At 41.2% G+C, this 17,945-nt stretch overlaps 1 protein-coding gene across 2 annotated transcripts in view; it reads left to right on the top strand.

Annotated features, from left to right (window-relative positions):
• PRIM2 (DNA primase subunit 2) overlaps window positions 1–17,945 on the top strand; it is a 301,521-nt gene that overhangs the window by 180,867 nt on the left and 102,709 nt on the right. For both annotated transcript variants that reach the window (XM_066361373.1, XM_066361374.1), the window contains exon 9: window positions 17,817–17,889. In XM_066361373.1, coding sequence (XP_066217470.1) covers window positions 17,817–17,889 — 73 coding nt within the window. The remainder of the gene's footprint in view (window positions 1–17,816; window positions 17,890–17,945) is intronic.

Below are 17,945 nucleotides of genomic sequence, written 5' to 3'. Positions count from 1 at the left end.
GGAGCCACTGCAGCTTAGCCGCGGCATGGTGAGGGTGCAGATGCAAGTCGTTCCTGTGAGGAGTCAAGGAGGAAATGAGGATTGAGGATGTGAAGATACAAAGAGTATAGGCTACCTTTGGTGGAGCAAGGAAGGTAAGAGGACTATGTCCTCTTTCAGTGAGTTTCATGGTTAAAAAAGAGTTTTATTTTCTCCTTTTTTCTGTGTGACAGAGAGAGAGACAGAGAGAGAAAGACAGATAGGGACAGACAGACAAGAAGGGAAAGAGATGAGAAGCATCAATTCTTCATTGTGGCACCTTAGTTGTTTATTGACTGCTTTCTCATATGTGCCTTGACTGGGAGGCTATAGCAGAGTGAGTGACCTCTTGCTAAAGCCAGCAACCTTGGGTTCAAGCCAGTGACCTTGGGCTTCAAGCCAGAAACTGTGGGGTCATGTCTGCTCCCACGCTCAAGCCAGTGACCCTGCGTTCAAACTGGTGAGACTGTGCTCAAACCGACAACCTCGGGATTTCGAATCGGTCCTCTGTGTCTCAGACTGATGCTCTATCCACTGCACCACCACCTAGTCAGTCTTATTTTCTCCTTAAGATTGGAAAGATGAGCACGTTTATAGATTAAGTAAAAAATTATGTCTATGAGAACAAGATGAAATAATTGAAGGGGGAATTGTTTAGAAGAGGTAGGAGGAGATAGTACCAAAAAACCCCCAAAAAACTGGCAAGAGTTTACGAAGTACTTTCCAATGTGGCTTTTTAGTCCATACTCAGAAAAACCCAGTGAGGGCAATAGATGGCCATTTGTCATTATCCCTATTTTTAAAATTTGGTGATGGAGCATCAGAAAGTTCACTTTAAAACCTGATTTTCCAAATGAAAAGTACTCCACTCCACTCAAGAGAGATAAATGAATTATTTTATAAGACTTTATGGTTTTTGGAAATTGGTACCAAGAACTTTTCCATTGGAAGAAATAAACTTGCTTAGACTTACCCTAAAATGTTCAATTCTGAAATAGCAGAGAGAATTTGTGTAAATCATTGATTCTGCTTTTCCCAAGACTCACATCATTAGATTTGTCATCTAATGAGTTTACATATCATTATGACTTTATTGTCATTCTCATATATCATTGCGTTTTCTGGATTGAATTATATAGTGTACTGATTTTTAATTTGGGGATATATAAAGGTCGTATGATATGTTCCTGTGAATGTAGAAATTTATTGTATGTAAATATTGTTGCTACCATAATGATGATACCTGTGGGATAATATTTATAAATTAGACTAAAAAGAGTATATGACTAAAAAGTATTAGACTAAAAAGAGTATATGTTGAAGATTATTGTTTTTATTTATTATATTACAAGTGCATTGCATAATAAGGTGAGACTAGGGAGGAAAACTTGCAGCCAACATTTCACATTTAATTACTTTAGTTGTGTGATTGAGATTTATTTCCTTAAAAATAACAACATTCCCATAGTGACATCTACCTCCTCATGCCTCCACCTCAAGATATGAAATGAGTGGGGGACAGTGTATAATAAATCACTTTAATAGTTTCTTTCATTTGATGTTTTTTCTTTTTCTTCTTTTTTTTATTTTAGTGAGAGGAGGGAAGCAGAGACAGAATACTGCATGTGCCCCAATCAGGATCCACCCAGCAAGCCCACTAGGGGGTGATGCTCTGCCAATCTGGGGCCCGTGCTCCATTGCAACTGGAGCCATTTTTTATAGTACTTGAGGCAGAGGCCATGAATTCATCCTCAGTGCCCAGGGCCAAGTTGTTCAATCGAGCCTTGATTGCATGAGGGGAAGAGAAGAGAGAGAGAGAGAGGGAGAGAGAGAGAGAGAGAGAGAGAGAGAGAGGGAGAGAGAGAGAGAGAGAGGGAGAGAGAGAGGGAGAGAGAGGGGGAGAGAGAGAGAGAGAGAGAGAGAGAAGCAGGGGGGCAGTGGAGAGAGAGAGAGAGAGAGAAGTGGGGGGGGGCGGTGGAGAAGGAGATGTGTGCCCTGGCTGGGAATCAAACCCGGGACATCCACACACATGGCCGATGCTCTACCACTGAGCCAACCGGCCAGGGCCTTGATGTTTTTTCTTAAAAAATAACTTCAGAAACGTAATTGTTATGTTGCTTCTCCTAATATTATGAGCATGTTTTAGCTCAACAATGAAGTAGAAATAAAGGATAAAACACGCTAGCAAAGAGAAATATTGCCTATACTAAATACTTAGACTGTACACGGATTAACTTGTAATGCATCCTGAATTTGTAAGCTGATGTTTATATTGACCTTCAATTTAAAATCATTTAAAATAATGAAATCATCTGCATTCAGTTGGTATTATTACACCTTTCTTTGACCTTTTCTTTTGAATGCAGTACATTGAGTTAGTATGTACATGCTTCTGTTTATTTCTGTAAAGACTATGCTGTCAAAGATTTTCCTATTGGAAATGCAATTTTTGTATGAAAGCTTTTCCCAGCATCCACTGTGGTACAGTTCTCAGTGTTTTCTTTTTGAATTACTTCTTATTTTGAAATCAGAAAATTGTGTGGGCATTCATGTGCTAGAAAAAGGGTTAGTTTTTTTAGGCAGGGCCTTCAGCAAGCGAAGGCTGAAATGAAAGCCTCATTAACATGGTCCACGTGCTTCTGGTGTTTGTCAGCTTTCTCATCACCTGTTTGCAGCCTCTTGGCCGTACCTTGACCTCCTCAGTCCTTTTCCACGTGCAGCAATAAGAAGCTTTGAGCTCAGTGAGCATTGTGAAGGCTTTTCAGCTATGTTGTAAGGTATTAACAAATTAGAAAGAATATGTTTTTCATTATTTCTTGTCTTTGAATTGTTTTTTATTTTCCATGACTATTTGGAAAATGTTCATGTCTTCTTAGAGATGTACTTGTCAAGAGTCAGCATTTTGTTAAAATCAGCCCATTATTAAGGCCACCATAATGGGGACTGGAGTAGAAAGGCGTTGATAGGTGTTGTCCCTTAACCCAAGGAGTTTACATTCTAACCCGGAAAGGAGGCCAGTTTACACGCACGTGCACACACACATGCACGCACGCATGCACACACAGCTGCACTGTGGTAATGTTGCAGCTCAGTCAAGTGAAGAGAGAGTGGGAAATATTTCATGAGAGGTGGTATCTGTATATGATTTTGTTACAGATGTAATGCCATTCCATTGTTTCTGATAAAGTTTATGGGCATAACATATAAAATTTGAAAAAATGGAAGAAAGGAATCTACCTCACTGATACAATGGCTGCTGGGCTTTTGTTGTAATCTCTACGTATACTTTTATGTAATTATAATTAAAGTGGGCAAACTTTTAAAAAATTCTTTTTACTTAATGTGACATAACTATGTATAAAGTAAAAATTGGATTTTTATGGCTTTAATTATAAGTGACTATAATATTTGAGGCTATATCTACTTTTACTTGGCTGTTCCCATTTTACTGGGTATTTAAGCTCCTTTAGTTGGAGAAACCTATAAAGGAAAATTGTAGCTTATATGTTTTCCAGCAGATTGAGATATGGACAAAGAGCAGCAGCAAACTAGCTTTGAAGGCAAAAGAGTTTATTATTCTAAGCATGTCATGTTGCCTAGGTGAGGAGGCAGCAGAGTTCTTAAGTAAACCAGTGACTTGAAAAAGATGAAATTCAGGAAGCTGAATTTTATACCTTATTAGTGCATCTCGATTAGGACCTTCTGTTGGAGCCATAACAAATTACCACGAATTAGTGGAGTAAAGCAGCACTAATTTATTTCATCAAGTCTAGAGGTTAGAAAGCTGAGTGGCTCACCGAGTTAAACTCAGGATGCCAGCAGGGCTGTAGGTCCTGACTGGATACTCGGGAAGGATCTGCTCCCAAGCATGTTCTTGTTGCTGGCTGCATTTAGTTCCTTGCGGTTGTAGGACTGAGGTCCTGTTTCCCTTTTGGCTGTCAACCAGGAGCCCATCTTTGCCCAGAGAGGTGGCCCCCATTTTTCTGATGCTTTCCTGGGCCTCTAGAGGCCTCTTTCTGGTCCTTGCGTGTGGCTCTCCTCTCAGAGCCAGCAAACGCACTGCAGTTTTTCTTGGCTTCAGATCTCTCTAACCTCCCCCTCTGCTGCTCCTCTCTGCTTCCACCAAGAAAGTCTTCTGCTTTCAGGCTCATATGAGCAGATTGGCCCACGTGGATATCCAGGGTTATTTTCCCATCTCAAACTCTTTAACCTTAATTACATCTGCATAGTCCCTTTTGCCATGTGATTTAACATAATCACGAGTTCCATGGATGAGAGTGTGAACATCTTTGGAGGACCATTCATCTGCTTATTGCAGTGAGGGCTTTCTTTTGGGGAGTTTAAAACAGCTTTTGCATCTTTTTTTTTTTCAGTTTTACCAGTAAACCACCACTCTTAATTTGTGTAGAATACTAAGTTTTCCTGGGATTTGGTGGTTAGCTTAATTTACTTTGCTAGCTTAACATGTTTTAAAGTTAAAAAAGGTTTAACAGCCTGACCTGTGGTGGCTCAGTGGATAAAGCATCTACTGGGAACAATGAGGTCGCCACTTTGAAACCCTGGGCTTGCCCGGTCAAGGCACACATGGGAGTTGATGCTTCCTGCTCCTCCCCCCTTCTCTCTGTCTCTTTCTCTCTCTCTCCTCTCTAAAATGAATAAATAAGATCTGTTAAAAAAAAAGGGGGGGGGTTACCAAGTGCTTTTTCACAGAAATATAAATGTTACTTTAAGAAATGATATAGAAAGAAGATAGGAAAATCTTTTCTGTCTCTTGGACTGACTAGCTAGCCAAAGCAAGTGTATATATACCTTTGTAATGAGGTCGTCGTGGCTGCAACTTGTGCAGCTACTTCAGTGTGAAAGGGACTTAGTAAATACATGGTTCCAAACCTTCCAGCCTCCTTAGAGTTGGTCTTTTGTTAATCATTTATTTAACACATATTTAGGGACCTCTGCTCTGTGCTGGACATGGTGTATGTTCTAGGGATATGTATGTATTTCTGCTCTTACAGGACTTCGTGTTGACCAGAGGAGAGTTTTAGCTCAAGCAGTTACAGTAAGCGATGATGACTGTTAGTGGAGGCACGGGACTGTGGCAGCGCAGAGCACCAGGGGCTAACAAAGCCTCCCATGGCACCGTTCTCTCGCAGCCAGTCCCCACGTAGACATTTTGGGTTTCTCTTAGCCCCCTGGCTCCAGAGTTCCTTCGGGGATTACTTGATCGTCGGTCCTGGCAGTCATCCTGGAAAGCAAAATTTATGATTCTGCTTTTCAAGCAATGTTTTTACCTGCAGTTTCCTATCCTTCACTCATGGGATTTCTTTAAAATGTTGATCGTCCTCTTGTTAAATAATAAAGAAAATTAGTTATTTTTTACTGTGTTAGGCCTAACGTGCCAACGAAATATGAAATGCTGCTGCTGCTGCTGCTGCAGGAAGTCACTTCCTTAAAAAGCCTGAGAAAGCGTGGTGGTTGCTGGGATACGCTGGCAGTGGGAAGCGACTTGCTGGGTGCTGTGCAGGAGGACCTTCTGTGTGCCGGGGCGTCCTGTCCCTGTGCTGGTCAGTCCCAGAGCCGGTGGCCGCAGAGGGCTGTTGCCTGCTTGAATATGGAGAGGGTGGATTTTTCATTTAATTTTAATTATAATTAAAATTTTAATAGCCAGTTGTAGCTAATGGGTACTTGATTAGACAGTGCAGTTCTGTGTCATATACATTTAGATAATTATATATATTTTTAAAAATCCTAATAATGGTGTTTAGTTTAATGGACTCAGAGTTCCAGCTCCGAGGTCGCCCCGCGAGCTGTTATTAGAAATTTTGACTATTGGGGGTCATGAGGCTCCTCCACCAGGACAGCCCCTGCCCTTGGCTGGTGTGGCTGTGCCTCCTTGTGCATGAGCTGTCCACCGCGCAGGACTGTAGCAAGAAATCCACAGAATAGGCTGCTTGATGCTGCCAGCAAGCGTGATTCCCGTCTGGATCTTTCCGAGTCAACTGGTGCCCTGCGGTGCCTTTGGGAACCTTGTGAGTCTTAAGTGTTTAGTTAATCTGAGAAGAACTCGTGGCATTTCTGGCATAGTTGACCTTTACTCACTGAGATTAAAAACAAAATGAGGCCCTAGTCGGTTGGCTCAGTGGTACAGTGGCGACCCAGCATGTGGATGTCCCGGGTTTGATTCCCGGCCAGGGCATATGAGAAGCACCCGTCTGCTTCCCCACCTCTCCCTCTCTCTTTCCTCTCTGTCTCTCTCTTCCCCTCCCTCAGCCAAGGCTCTACTGGAGCAAAGTTGGCCCGGGCGCTGAGGATGGCTCCGTGGCCTCTGCCTCAGGTGCTAGAGTGGCTCCGGTTGCAAGGAGCAACGCCTCTTAGTGGGCATGCTGGGTGGATCCCGGTTGGGCGCATGTGGGAGTCTGTCTCTCTCCAGTGAGAAGCCTCCCAGCTTCTCACTTCAGAAAAATACAAAAAAAGAAAGAAAGAAAGAAAGAAAGAAAGAAAGAAAGAAAGAAAGAAAGAAAGAAAGAAAAAAGAAAGAAAGAAAAAGAAATTTGATAAATTGGGCTGAGGAAAGACAGACTACTAAGACTACTGAAGGTTTAATGCCCTCTCAGTTGTTTATCACTATTATTTAGAAAATAGTTCTATAAAAGGTAGTACATACAGTGTAAAGGGGCTAGCAGGGCCAGTCATCACAGAAGTGAACAGGCTGTCTTCCCAGACCTTACGGAGCACTGCACCTCACCACCCAGTGGAGAGTCACCCCCAGGGCTTTGCGATACTACCTTGCTCTTCCTCTGTGTTCTGCACAGCAACATCACTAGCCAAAATGATGTTTTCTTTGTTCACTTGTTTATTGTATTTCATTTGTTTGTTTCATCTGTTTTGTTCATTTATTTGATTTCTCTCCATCCCCAAGTCCGACCAACATTGTGTCCTTGGCTCTGTGCTGTCATTGGAGAACGAAAGTGAGGAGGTCGTCTTAGAATACCATAAGCTTGTGATAGTCCATCTCAGAAGCGTTCTGCACTCTGTAGATTATTTGTGCGGAATGAGATGTCCATCCATTTGCTGTGTTAGTTCTGCTGGATGTTAGAGTTTGATTCCCTGCTCCCCGCCCTCCTCAGGGTTTCATTACCACTCTCTTAGGCAGCCTTTCTGTACTGTAATTATTTGACTATCCTGAGTCAAAACCAAATAAAAAACAGCTTCTATTTAGAGGGTCATTATGCTATTATAATATATTCTAAGGATCTAGAGGATTAGAAAAAACTTACTTATGAAAATAGAGGTATTTGTTGGAGGCTTTAAATGCGTATGGTGAAAATACCTATGTAGGTCTGTAGTTTGAATATATCTTACAAGTATGTAGGTATGCATTTTACTTTTTAAATTAGTTTTATTGATGTATAATTTATATACTGTAAAGTGCACTTATTTTAAAAGTACAGTTCAATGGTTTTTAACAAGTATAAGGTACAGATATGTTTGATAGAAAAATGAAATGCACCTTTCAGCTCTTGCAGTTAATTGGCTTACTGCAACTTGGAAATTTGAATAAATAGGAGAGTATGGACCACATGGAGCAAGATGATGCCATCCTAAAATAAAGAAAAAGTAGCAAATGTGCCTTTTATTGTTTTTACTTGATATGGAAACCCACATGATTCTGCTTTTTATCAGATATGTGAGCCTCTTGGTATAGAATTTGTCTCAGTAGTTGAGAAGTATAGATTATTATGCTGCATATTGTCTGATGGTAGTTTTTAAGGATATTTGTTAAAAAGCAGCTTCAAACTTTATGCTTGTGGAAAATAAAGTACATTCAATTTATAACAGAGTTTTATTGATTGCGTTCTCATTTGGAATAACTGCAGGGAAAATCACCTGGGCCAGCACAAGTTGGATACCATTTACTAGGGATTTAGCTGTAAGAAGGAACTAATTTCAGTTTCAGTGGTGACAGCTGTTGAGTGAATTTTCGTGTGATATCCTTCCCAGCAGGAAATGATATATTGTAACTTCAGCTCGCTATATTTCCTCTCCACCCTGCAAATCCAAACTGCAGGGATTGTGCTTTCTAAATGTCTGAATAGCCTAGTTTATGTGGACAGACTATTTTTTTTTAAACGGCCAAAGTGAGTAAAATTGTGATTGCGAAAGTGGATAAATGAGTGATACGCAAGGCCTTTGTTTTCTCCTCCTGAAACTGTTCTTACCTGTGTGCTGTGATTACACCTGGCTGTGTGTGCCAAGGTTGCACTGGAACGCTGGATTCTTTTATAGAACGAGATTACAATTCATTTGAAACATGGATTAGCTTATTTTTAATGGTCCAAATAAATATGTTTCTTTGATGCAGAAGTCAGTTGTGATTACTTGTGATGCTTTCTTTTCTGCTTTTTCATTTTATACCAGTTTTTACAATATGATGAACTGTGGCCTGCCGGGTGGAAAGTAGTAAATAATGTTACCCTCTTTAGGTTCAAGAGTTCTGGGAAACCCTTGACAAAAAAAGGAGATAAGTTTTATATGTTACTGTTTTCTGAGCCTCAGAATCTGTCTGTTCCTGGGGAGGGTGGGCAGACACACCCTCCCCCGCTACGGGAGAGGAATTCGTTCCATCTGGCTCAGGGCCTGCCTGCCATCCGCAGTCCTGTCCCACCTGGCATAGCTTCTCACACATGACAGAGAAACGGGCAGTTGCAACAAGGTGTGAGGAGACCAAGCAGCTCCAAAGATTCCCAAACAGGAAGGTGTCACAGCTTTCTTCTTCCTCAAAGAAAGGACTCAGTTTACCTCCAAACGCATCAATATTCAAGATAGCTTCCCTAATAGTCTACACGGCAAACTGTTGCTCAGGTTTAAAACTCGATTGCCATGTAAAATGTGAAAACAAGCATGTTTGCAGTGGGCTTGAGGCACTTCCTTTAGTGGACCTCATTGCAGCCTGTGTTCTGCTTTCGGTCAGTGGAGACTGACCTTAACTTGGCAAAGAGAAGTCAGGGTGGGTCGTCCGGCTATTCCACAGGTGTACCTAGTCCTCGAGAACTAGTGTCATGTGTCCTCATTTTACAACAGTGCTGTTCAGCAGAAACATAGAACCTCAAGTGAGAGCCACCTATGTAATTTTGAATTATGTAAGTAAAATTAATTTTAATCTTTTTAAACTTCTATCCAAAAATGTCCTTTCAACATGTAATCGATATAAAAAATCATCAGTGAAATGCTGGACATTACTTTTTCATACTAAGTCTTAGAAAATCCAGCATATACTTTACATTTATTGAACATCTTAATTCAGATTAAGCTGTATTTCAAGTGCCCAGTAGTCAAATTTGGCTAGTGGTTACTGTATTAGCCAGTGCATCCCTACAAAATTAGATTCCATTGAAACCTCCATGGAAATGGAGATTGAAATATTTGATGTTGACTTTTTGTACTTTGGAAACTTCCTAAGAGTGTAAGTGTAGATAAAACCTTTCCAGATTATCAGGTTATTCGAGGACACCTAAATTCTCCAGATTGAAGATTAATGATTTTATGTGATAGTATAAGAAAGTAGGAAACAAATGCACCCCCCACCCAACATTCAAGGAAAAAAACTGGTTAATGTTAGAAATAAAGAAAAATAACAACCAGAACATTTTTTTCCTTCTTTTTCCAAGTGATAGGAGGAGAGATAGAGAGATTCCCACATGCACCCTGACTGGAATCCAACTGGTAACCATAGTCTAGTGTCAATGCTCTGCCCATTTAGGGCCAATGCTCACAACCGAGCTATTTTTAGTGCCTGAGGCAGAGGCTCCACGGAGCCATATTCAGTGCCCTGGTCTGATGCACTCGAACCAATAGAGTCATGGCTGCCAGAGGGGAAGAGAGAGACAGAGAGAGAGAGAGAGAGAGAGAGAGAAACAGAAAGAGAAGGAGGGGGGGAGTGGCGAAGTAAATGGTTCACTTCTCCTGGGGCCCTGACTGGAAATTGAACCCAGGACATCCACACACCAGCCAATGCTCTATCACTGAGCCAACCGGCCAGGACCTGAACATTTAAATGCAATAAATTTAGGCCCAGGTGATGATGATGATGATTACAATGTGAGTGAAAAATACAGAGATAAACTCTTTTCAGTCATCTGCTTTCATCCTCACAGCAATCCTTCGAGGAGGTACTTTTGGGATCCCTTCTGTGATGTCTGTTTACCAATGAGCACACTGAAAGAGATTTAGAGACTCTTGCAAAGTCACACAGTGGTGTGTGTCAACCCCTGACTAGTGGATTCTGAATCCCGTGCTTTTAGTCACTCTCCTTACTGCCCTACTTAGTCTTGCTTCCATCATGATTGTCTTGGGCAACTGGGACTTGGAAAAGTATTATGCAAATGAAGAGGAGTTGTTGCTAACTCCTGAATTATTGCAACTACTGCAGTGTTCCATGTTATTCCTTCAAGTTTTCCTCAGTAGTCAGAAAAGGAGAAGATGCCTGGAGAAGTAATCACCCTTGAAAAGCTGACTCGTGCCCTCTCACTTTGTCAGTTATACCCTGTGGCATTTATGCCGCTGCAGCGGAGCTCCCGACTACCACTCTTGGAGCCAAGGTGTGATAATCCATCTTCCACTAACGATCAGTGCCACAGCATGAAAAGGTTATTAGTTTTTCTTAACCAACTAATCTTGCCACGAGACCCACAAATCCACTTTCATATAATTTCTTCTCTTTGTTTTGAATTCTCAGTTGCAATACTCAAAAACAATTCCCTGCTGAGTACCTGAGTGCTCATGTTATTATTTGTGGTGCTTTGAACAGGATTTAAGATTTCTGTTGTTTCCACAAAGGCCAGGGACCAAGCTGCCTTTTCTGTATGATTCACAGATCAAATGTGTGCAGATAGGACTGTTTCAGATTTGCCTGTTTATATATCCCCATGTTTTTAGTCTGTAAATTAGATGTTTGTATTGAAGTGTTTTGGGAAAACTCTGGTTCCCTGGGGATGTGATGAATTAATGCCTTCCTGTCTCAGTTCTTCAACCTCCCCACCCCTTTGGATGGATTTAATTGGATTTTAAATAGGATTATTTTAATTTGGTTACATAAATATATTATGAATATTTTGAAAGTCTTCTTTCAGCTTTTAATATATTGAAACTGTTAGCCTTACAATTTTCTGTTTATTGCGATTTTTTTTAGCTGTATTGGAAACCTAGTTGTGCTTACCTCTTACTGTTTAATGAGCAAGATAATATGGGAGGAGAAAGATCCTCAGATGTGACTGAGTTTTAATTAAGTTGCTTGAAAGTGTATTGAACAAATGCTACAATAAGAAGATGCTTTAATATGCTCTGTATATTATTAGTTCTCTTGTGATAGACTAGATAACTTGGGACCATCACCTCAAAATAAAAAATTAATCAAGGACAAACATGGAATTGCTTCTGTGTCAGCAAAGGGTTTGTTACCCACAATTGCAAAATTTCTGTTTTCTTTAGAAACTACTCTTAGGCTCACATTTAGGTTTTTAAAGGTTTTAAACTTGACAGAGCTTCAATTTTTCATTAAAATAATTTAGCACTACATTATTGCAAAAGGAGATAGGATTTAAAGTTTGCTTTTTATTTTAATGTTTTTGTTTCTAGATCTACCTTTCAGGACCTACCTACTGGATTTCAGTTTTCCCCTTGCCTCTGCATGTATTTTTTTTATTTTATCTTTTGTTTGTTTTTTGTTTTATTTTTGCCACCTAACCCAATCTCCTCATTTATAAACTGTCATTTAGAAATGTCCTTGGTTTTGCTTGTTTCTTTCTGCCTGTCCATCTAATATGTGCTAACCGCCCAAATTCCAAGAAAAATAGACTTTCTTATTATTCCAAAATGCCATCTCCTTATCACATGCTCACCTTTAAACCCCTACAACAACCTTAATAATCTCAAATCACATACTTTATGAACCCGGTTAAAATTTAAGACTGTTTTTCATGCATGCAAAATTGTTCAACTACAAATGATAAAAATACTAAAACAACCAGGCCTTTGACTTGTATGTGGTCATCCCATTCTGCTTCTAAGCCTTCAAAATCAATTTATTCTCTGACTGTAATCTCTTACTTTCCACTCTCCCCCCAGTCCCTCATGCACACTGATTGTCATCTTCTCATCTCAGCCTTCCAAGCTCGTCCCCAAAGTCACCTCTCTCCCTTCTGCTTTAATAGGCTTCTCCAGTCAGCCTCGACTCTGCTGTCAGTCATTTCAACAGCATTCTGACAACATTCTAGAATCCTCTAGTCTATGTTTCGAAAGCATACACCTTTCTCTAGTCTATTCAGTGCCACTTTATTGCTTCAGAAGCTTTAATGCCGCACGTTGCTTATGTCCTGCCAGGCTCCTTTAGGGAGACCTTGTTCTCTGCCCGGGGAGCGGTGGAGCCCTGTTGTGGCGCTCATCACACTGTGTTTCTGCATCATCTCTGATTCTTCACTGCACTGTGACTTTCCCTTGTTACAACGGGGCTTCAGGAGTGAGTGCTGAGTGACTCAGGGGCCATACAGGGCGCTTGCCTGTGTTTAGGTTGGTTTTGTTGTTTTCTCGGTCATTAGAATCTGTTATATCCAGATAAAGACAACAAGTGGGAGAAAGTCTGTTATGGAGAGTCTGACAGTCTAATGGCGTTTCTATGGTTGTTTGGGTTTTACGCACTTATATTGTTGTTTGGGTAGTGAAAATGTTAATTTTGCTGGTACTGTGGAAAAAATTGTTACGTTTTAGCAAAAGTACACTGCATTCTTTACAACCTAAAATATTCTAATGTAATTGACTACTCACTGAACCACATCTTCATTTTAACTACATTTCTGCTTTCGGTAACTTGAGGAAACTCTATCATTCACCCTTAGTGCCTTTCACCTGATATTCTAGCAAATAAAAGATAAATTATGCATAAAGGATGCAAGTACCATATACCACTGCAATCCCTTACCACCATATTTATGGAACAAACTGATGCATAGTTAGACTTGCCTTTTTCTTTCTTCCTTTTTTAAAACTTATGGCTAATTAGTGGCTAAACAGAATTAAAATCAAATTTTGATTTTTTTCAGGATTTTCTAATTAGTTAATCAAATATTCCTCTTTATAGTTGGTATAAAAATTATGTCAGTGACATAATTTGAATTTTGTGGCTCATTAAAATATTTGTCTGCTCTATTGAAAAAATGGAACTGGTGATACATCCCCATTTATTCTTTTTTTGTGTGTTTGTGGCAGAGACAGAGAGAGTCAGAGAGAAGGACAGATAGGGACAGATAGACAGGAAGGGAGAGAGATGAGAAACATCAATTCTTTGTTGCGGCTCCTTAGTTGTTCATTGATTGTTTTCTCATATGTGCCTTGACCGTGGGGCTACAGCAGACCGAGTGATCCCTTGTTCAAGCTAGTGACCTTCGGCTCAAGCTGGTGAGCCTTGCTCAAACCAGATGAGCCCGCGCTCAAGCTGGCGACTTCGGGGTCTCGAACCTGGGTCCTCCGCATCCCAGTCCAACACTCTATCTACTGCGCCACCACCTGGTCAGGCTCTATTTATTCATTTTAGAGAGGAGGGAGGAAGGGAGGGAGGGAGAGAGAGAGAGAGAGAAAAGAGAGGAAGGTAGGGGAGGGGAGGAGAGGAGAGGGAGAAAGAGAGAAAGAGAGAGAGAGAGAGAGAGAAGGGAGGCGGAGCAGGAAGCATCAACTCCCATTCATGCCTTGACCAGGCAAGCCCAGGGTTTCGAACTGGTGACCTCAGCATTTCCATGTCAACGCTTTATCCACTGTACCACCACAGGTCAGGCCCCATTTATTCTTTTATGAAAAGTTAGAAGCAGGAAAACATTTATGCCTCCTGAATCCCCCTTTTTAAAAAATTGTATATAAGTGACAGTGACTATTTCTTAAAATAACAGTGTTTAAAATTGACAGAAAATAGTATTTTCTGCTGGTCCTACATGTGTTTATGTATCTGTCTCTTAAATCAGTTAGAAAGATTTTGCTGTTAAAAACTGAACTATTACTAGTTCTGTGCTTCCCCAATATAAGAAATGCTTTGTTGTAAAATTAGTTTTTTTGAGTCATGAAGATGAGAGTCTGTTCTGACAGTCCATTAGTGGAGCAGCTGTATGCATTGGGGAGCAATGTGACGTACAGCTGTCTCTGAGCTCCGAGTGTGGTAGAAAGGCGCCTCGCTTCCCGGGGTGCCTGTTGTGCATCTCATTGTGTAACATCTCTTGGCATTTCTGGGTAAAAGCCAAAGGTCCAGTTCTGTGAGCTAATGTGAATTGTTCCTCAGGATTTTTATTCTCACGTGATAGCATTGCTTGTCCCATTTGTTTTCCTCCCTTGCTTGCCGTCCTTTCTCCATCTGTTGGCAGTCCTTTGTTGGGGCTCCTGCCTTCTCTCGTCTGGAATATAGCTGTGTTCTTCCAACTGACTTCCTATTGCCCAGTCTCCTCTTTCTGGTCATTCCTCCATTCGGCTTTCTTTCTCAAGTGTAAACCTGATTATGAGAATGCTTGCCTTAAAATCTTTTCATGGTTTTTTATTGCCTGTAGAGTATTGGGTACAGTGCTTCCCATGACCTGTTTTTCTCCTATTATATCTAAAATTTCATCCATTGCAGCCTCATCTATCCATAGCTAGTTCAAATATGTATTAAATAGCTATAGTGTACCAACTCTTCTAACCAAGACATAAGTTATCCTTCTGACCATGAGGAGAAATAGCATTCCTAATTCTGAAGCACCTTCTCATGGGCTCCATGCTTGTCCTCATTGGGTTGACTGGTGGCCATTTTCCTGGCCATTAATAATATTTTTAGAGATATGATGCCTGCGGAGTTCCCTTATATCTGCTCGGTAGTTATTGATATCCAGTAAAGTCTATGACTAATCATCGCTACCCTTCTCTTTCTGTTGACCTTTATTCCTTGGAATTTAGCCCTTTTACATGTTCTGTCAAAGCATTGCCGCCCTTTTTATATATCTTCTCTTTGTACTTAGTATACTACGTTAATCTGGGCTGAGAGAAACTTTCTTGTGGTAACCACTGGCTCTGTTTACTCCATAACTAAAATCTCGTTTATACATCATTTTACCACTTATAGGAGACTTTTGTGTTTGTTAATTATTTGATCGGAACAATCCTGCTAGATGGTTACAATCAACGTATAGACTAGAAGCTGCAGCTCACAGGGGTCCGTGGAGCGGCCCGGACGTCCCAGCTGGGTGATGATGGCTCTTCTCCAGGACTCTCTTCCTCCTCCTTCCATCCTGTCTTGTTCGGATCTACTGGTCAAGACTGCAGTTGCTCTGTGTACTGGAATAGGACTTACCATTTTAATCAATACTTCGAGTGTATTATATCTTTTAATTTACCAGCATTTCTGGCAGCCGGGCAAGCCTGGCATTTTCAGTGCCATTTTACAAATGAGGATGGTGCGAACAAAAACAGTCAGGTGACGCACCCAGTTTGCTAACTAGTGACGTAGAGAACAAAACGAGGATGCGTCGCGATGCGTGGCCTTCCGCTTTGCCGTGGCCCGTGCTGCCTTCTTGCTCCGCTGTAAGATAGACTGGAAAGTGAACTTTTTATTTTCATTTTTGGAATTCCATTGACACAATTATCTGGTTTTGCTGAATATTAAAATGTAAACTTAAAATTAAATGGCAAATGTTGGTTTAGTTTAACATGAGTTTTCTGTGCCATGGACCCACTGTGATTAAAGATACGGATATAATCTAATGACATTAATTGTCAGAAATTTGTTACTCAAGGAATAAGTAATCCCAGAGGCAAGGTGTGTTTTAGGGTCTGGGCTTGTTCTGTGTGCCTCCTTGGTATTCCGCTCACCCTGCTCTTAGCATTTTCAGGCCATTCTTCACCCTGGAGGGAGGAGGGTAGAGAGGGAAGCTGTACTCCCGTGGTCTCCCCAGCCAGTGGCCACAGCGCCCGGCTGCACTGTCGTGTTGCTTCCCCATCCACACCTACTGTTGAGTCAGTCTGATTGACTGGTTGTAGGAACAGCAGTCTCTCTAAAGAGCATCTTGAGTGTATACATTTCTATTGTTCAGCAGCAAGACTCTTCGCTGACCAGGCAGAATGTAGAGGGTCTGGAACTCTTTCCAATCACGACAGTACTTTACTCCACATTTCCCTTCAGCTGTGGAGTCTGCGTAGATCATGGTGTGGTTGTGGTTTTCTGTGTAATCTAGCAGCTGGTTTTCACTCTGTCCTGTCTGAATGTCTGCATCTGATTCATTGTTTATGGACTTGAGCATGGGTGTGGTTTTATGTAGGGAGATGAAAAATTACAAAGGTTTTAAGTGCATACCAATTTTTTTTTTTTGTATTTTTCTGAAGTTGGAAATGGGGAGGCAGTCAGACAGACTCCTGCATACGCTGGACCGGGATCCACCTGGCATGCCCACCAGGGGGCGATGCTCTGCCCACCTGGGGCGTTGCTTTGTTGCAACCAGAGCCATTCTAGTGCCTGAGACAGAGGCCATAGAGCAGCGGTTCTCAACCTGTGGGTCGTGTATTTATTTTCCAATGGCTTTAGGCGACCCCTGTGTTTTGGTCGTTCGACCCCCACCAGGGTCGTGACCCACAGGTTGAGAACCGCTGCCATAGAGCCATCCTCAGCACCCGGGCCAACTTTGCTCCAATGGAGGCTTGGCTGCGGGAGGGGAAGAGAGAGACAGAGAGAAAGGAGAGGGGGAGGGGTGGAGAAGCAGATGGGTGCTTCTCCTGTGTGCCCTGGCCAGGAATCGAACCCGGGACTCCTGTATGCCAGGCTGATGCTCTACCACTGAGCCAACCGGCCAGGGCCAAGTGCATGCCAAGTTTAAAAATCCTAATTTATGAATAATATATATTATGGGAAAACATCATGGTACGTGAAGAAATAGGGAATTGGGAATCAAAAGGCTTCACTGCTGACTTGTTTTCTGATATAACAAATTTCAAACTCCTCTGAGCCTCTGTTTCCTCATTTGTCAAATGTAAAACAAAGAGGCTGTCTCAGAGTGGTGAGGGTGTAATGTGCTATTCAGATGTTATTTATTTTAATAAACAGTGGTTCCTATATGTCAGGTCTCTTTAAATAATTGTTTTATTTTTTAATTACAATATTGATGTACAATATTATATTAGTTTTATGTGTAAAACATGGTGATTAGACATTTATATGCCTTACCAAGTGATCACTCCAATAAATCTAGTGCCCATCTGACATCATACATATCAATAGTTGCTACAGTGTTACTGACTGTATTCCCTATGCTGTACTTTACGGAAGTTGTTTCCACTCAGACCACCTGTCAACACTGCAGAGCAGGCACCATTATCTCCCCCTGACAGATAAGGAACCAGGGCTATGGAGAGTCTGTAGCTTGCTGAGGGACTTACCACTAGGAAGTGATTGTACCTGATTTAGGCTCCAGGTTCTTTGCTCTGCTGCTGTGCTGTTAATGAAGGATCAGCAGCAAAGGTTTGAACCTTAATGACAGTTTGCATTATGTTTCTAAGAAATGCAAGTGGCACGCTGGACTGGGACTGAGGGAGGGCCGGACTGTCACTGTATTTTGTACTGTTTTAGGTAAGTTGCTTAAATGTATTCTATTAGGTATCTTTAAAACATGTAACATATTCCAGCTAGTTTTATGTGTAAAATGTTTCCTCATTCTGATTTTATATCAGCATACAAATTTCCTTTGGATGTGATCAAAATGCTTTTACAAATCTTATTTTAATAATTTGTTTCTTTTTCTTTTTAGTCATTCCTACACTGGTCAAGATTACAGTACGCTGGGAAATGTTGGGAAGATTTCTTTAGATCAGATTGATTCGGTAAGCATCACATCCCTTTAAATTAGGTCTTTGTCAATGAAGGAAGCACAGGTTTT

This window comes from Saccopteryx leptura, chromosome 1, assembly GCF_036850995.1.
Source record: "Saccopteryx leptura isolate mSacLep1 chromosome 1, mSacLep1_pri_phased_curated, whole genome shotgun sequence".
NCBI lineage: Eukaryota > Metazoa > Chordata > Mammalia > Chiroptera > Emballonuridae > Saccopteryx > Saccopteryx leptura.
This window is presented reverse-complemented; position numbering and strand designations above follow the sequence as displayed.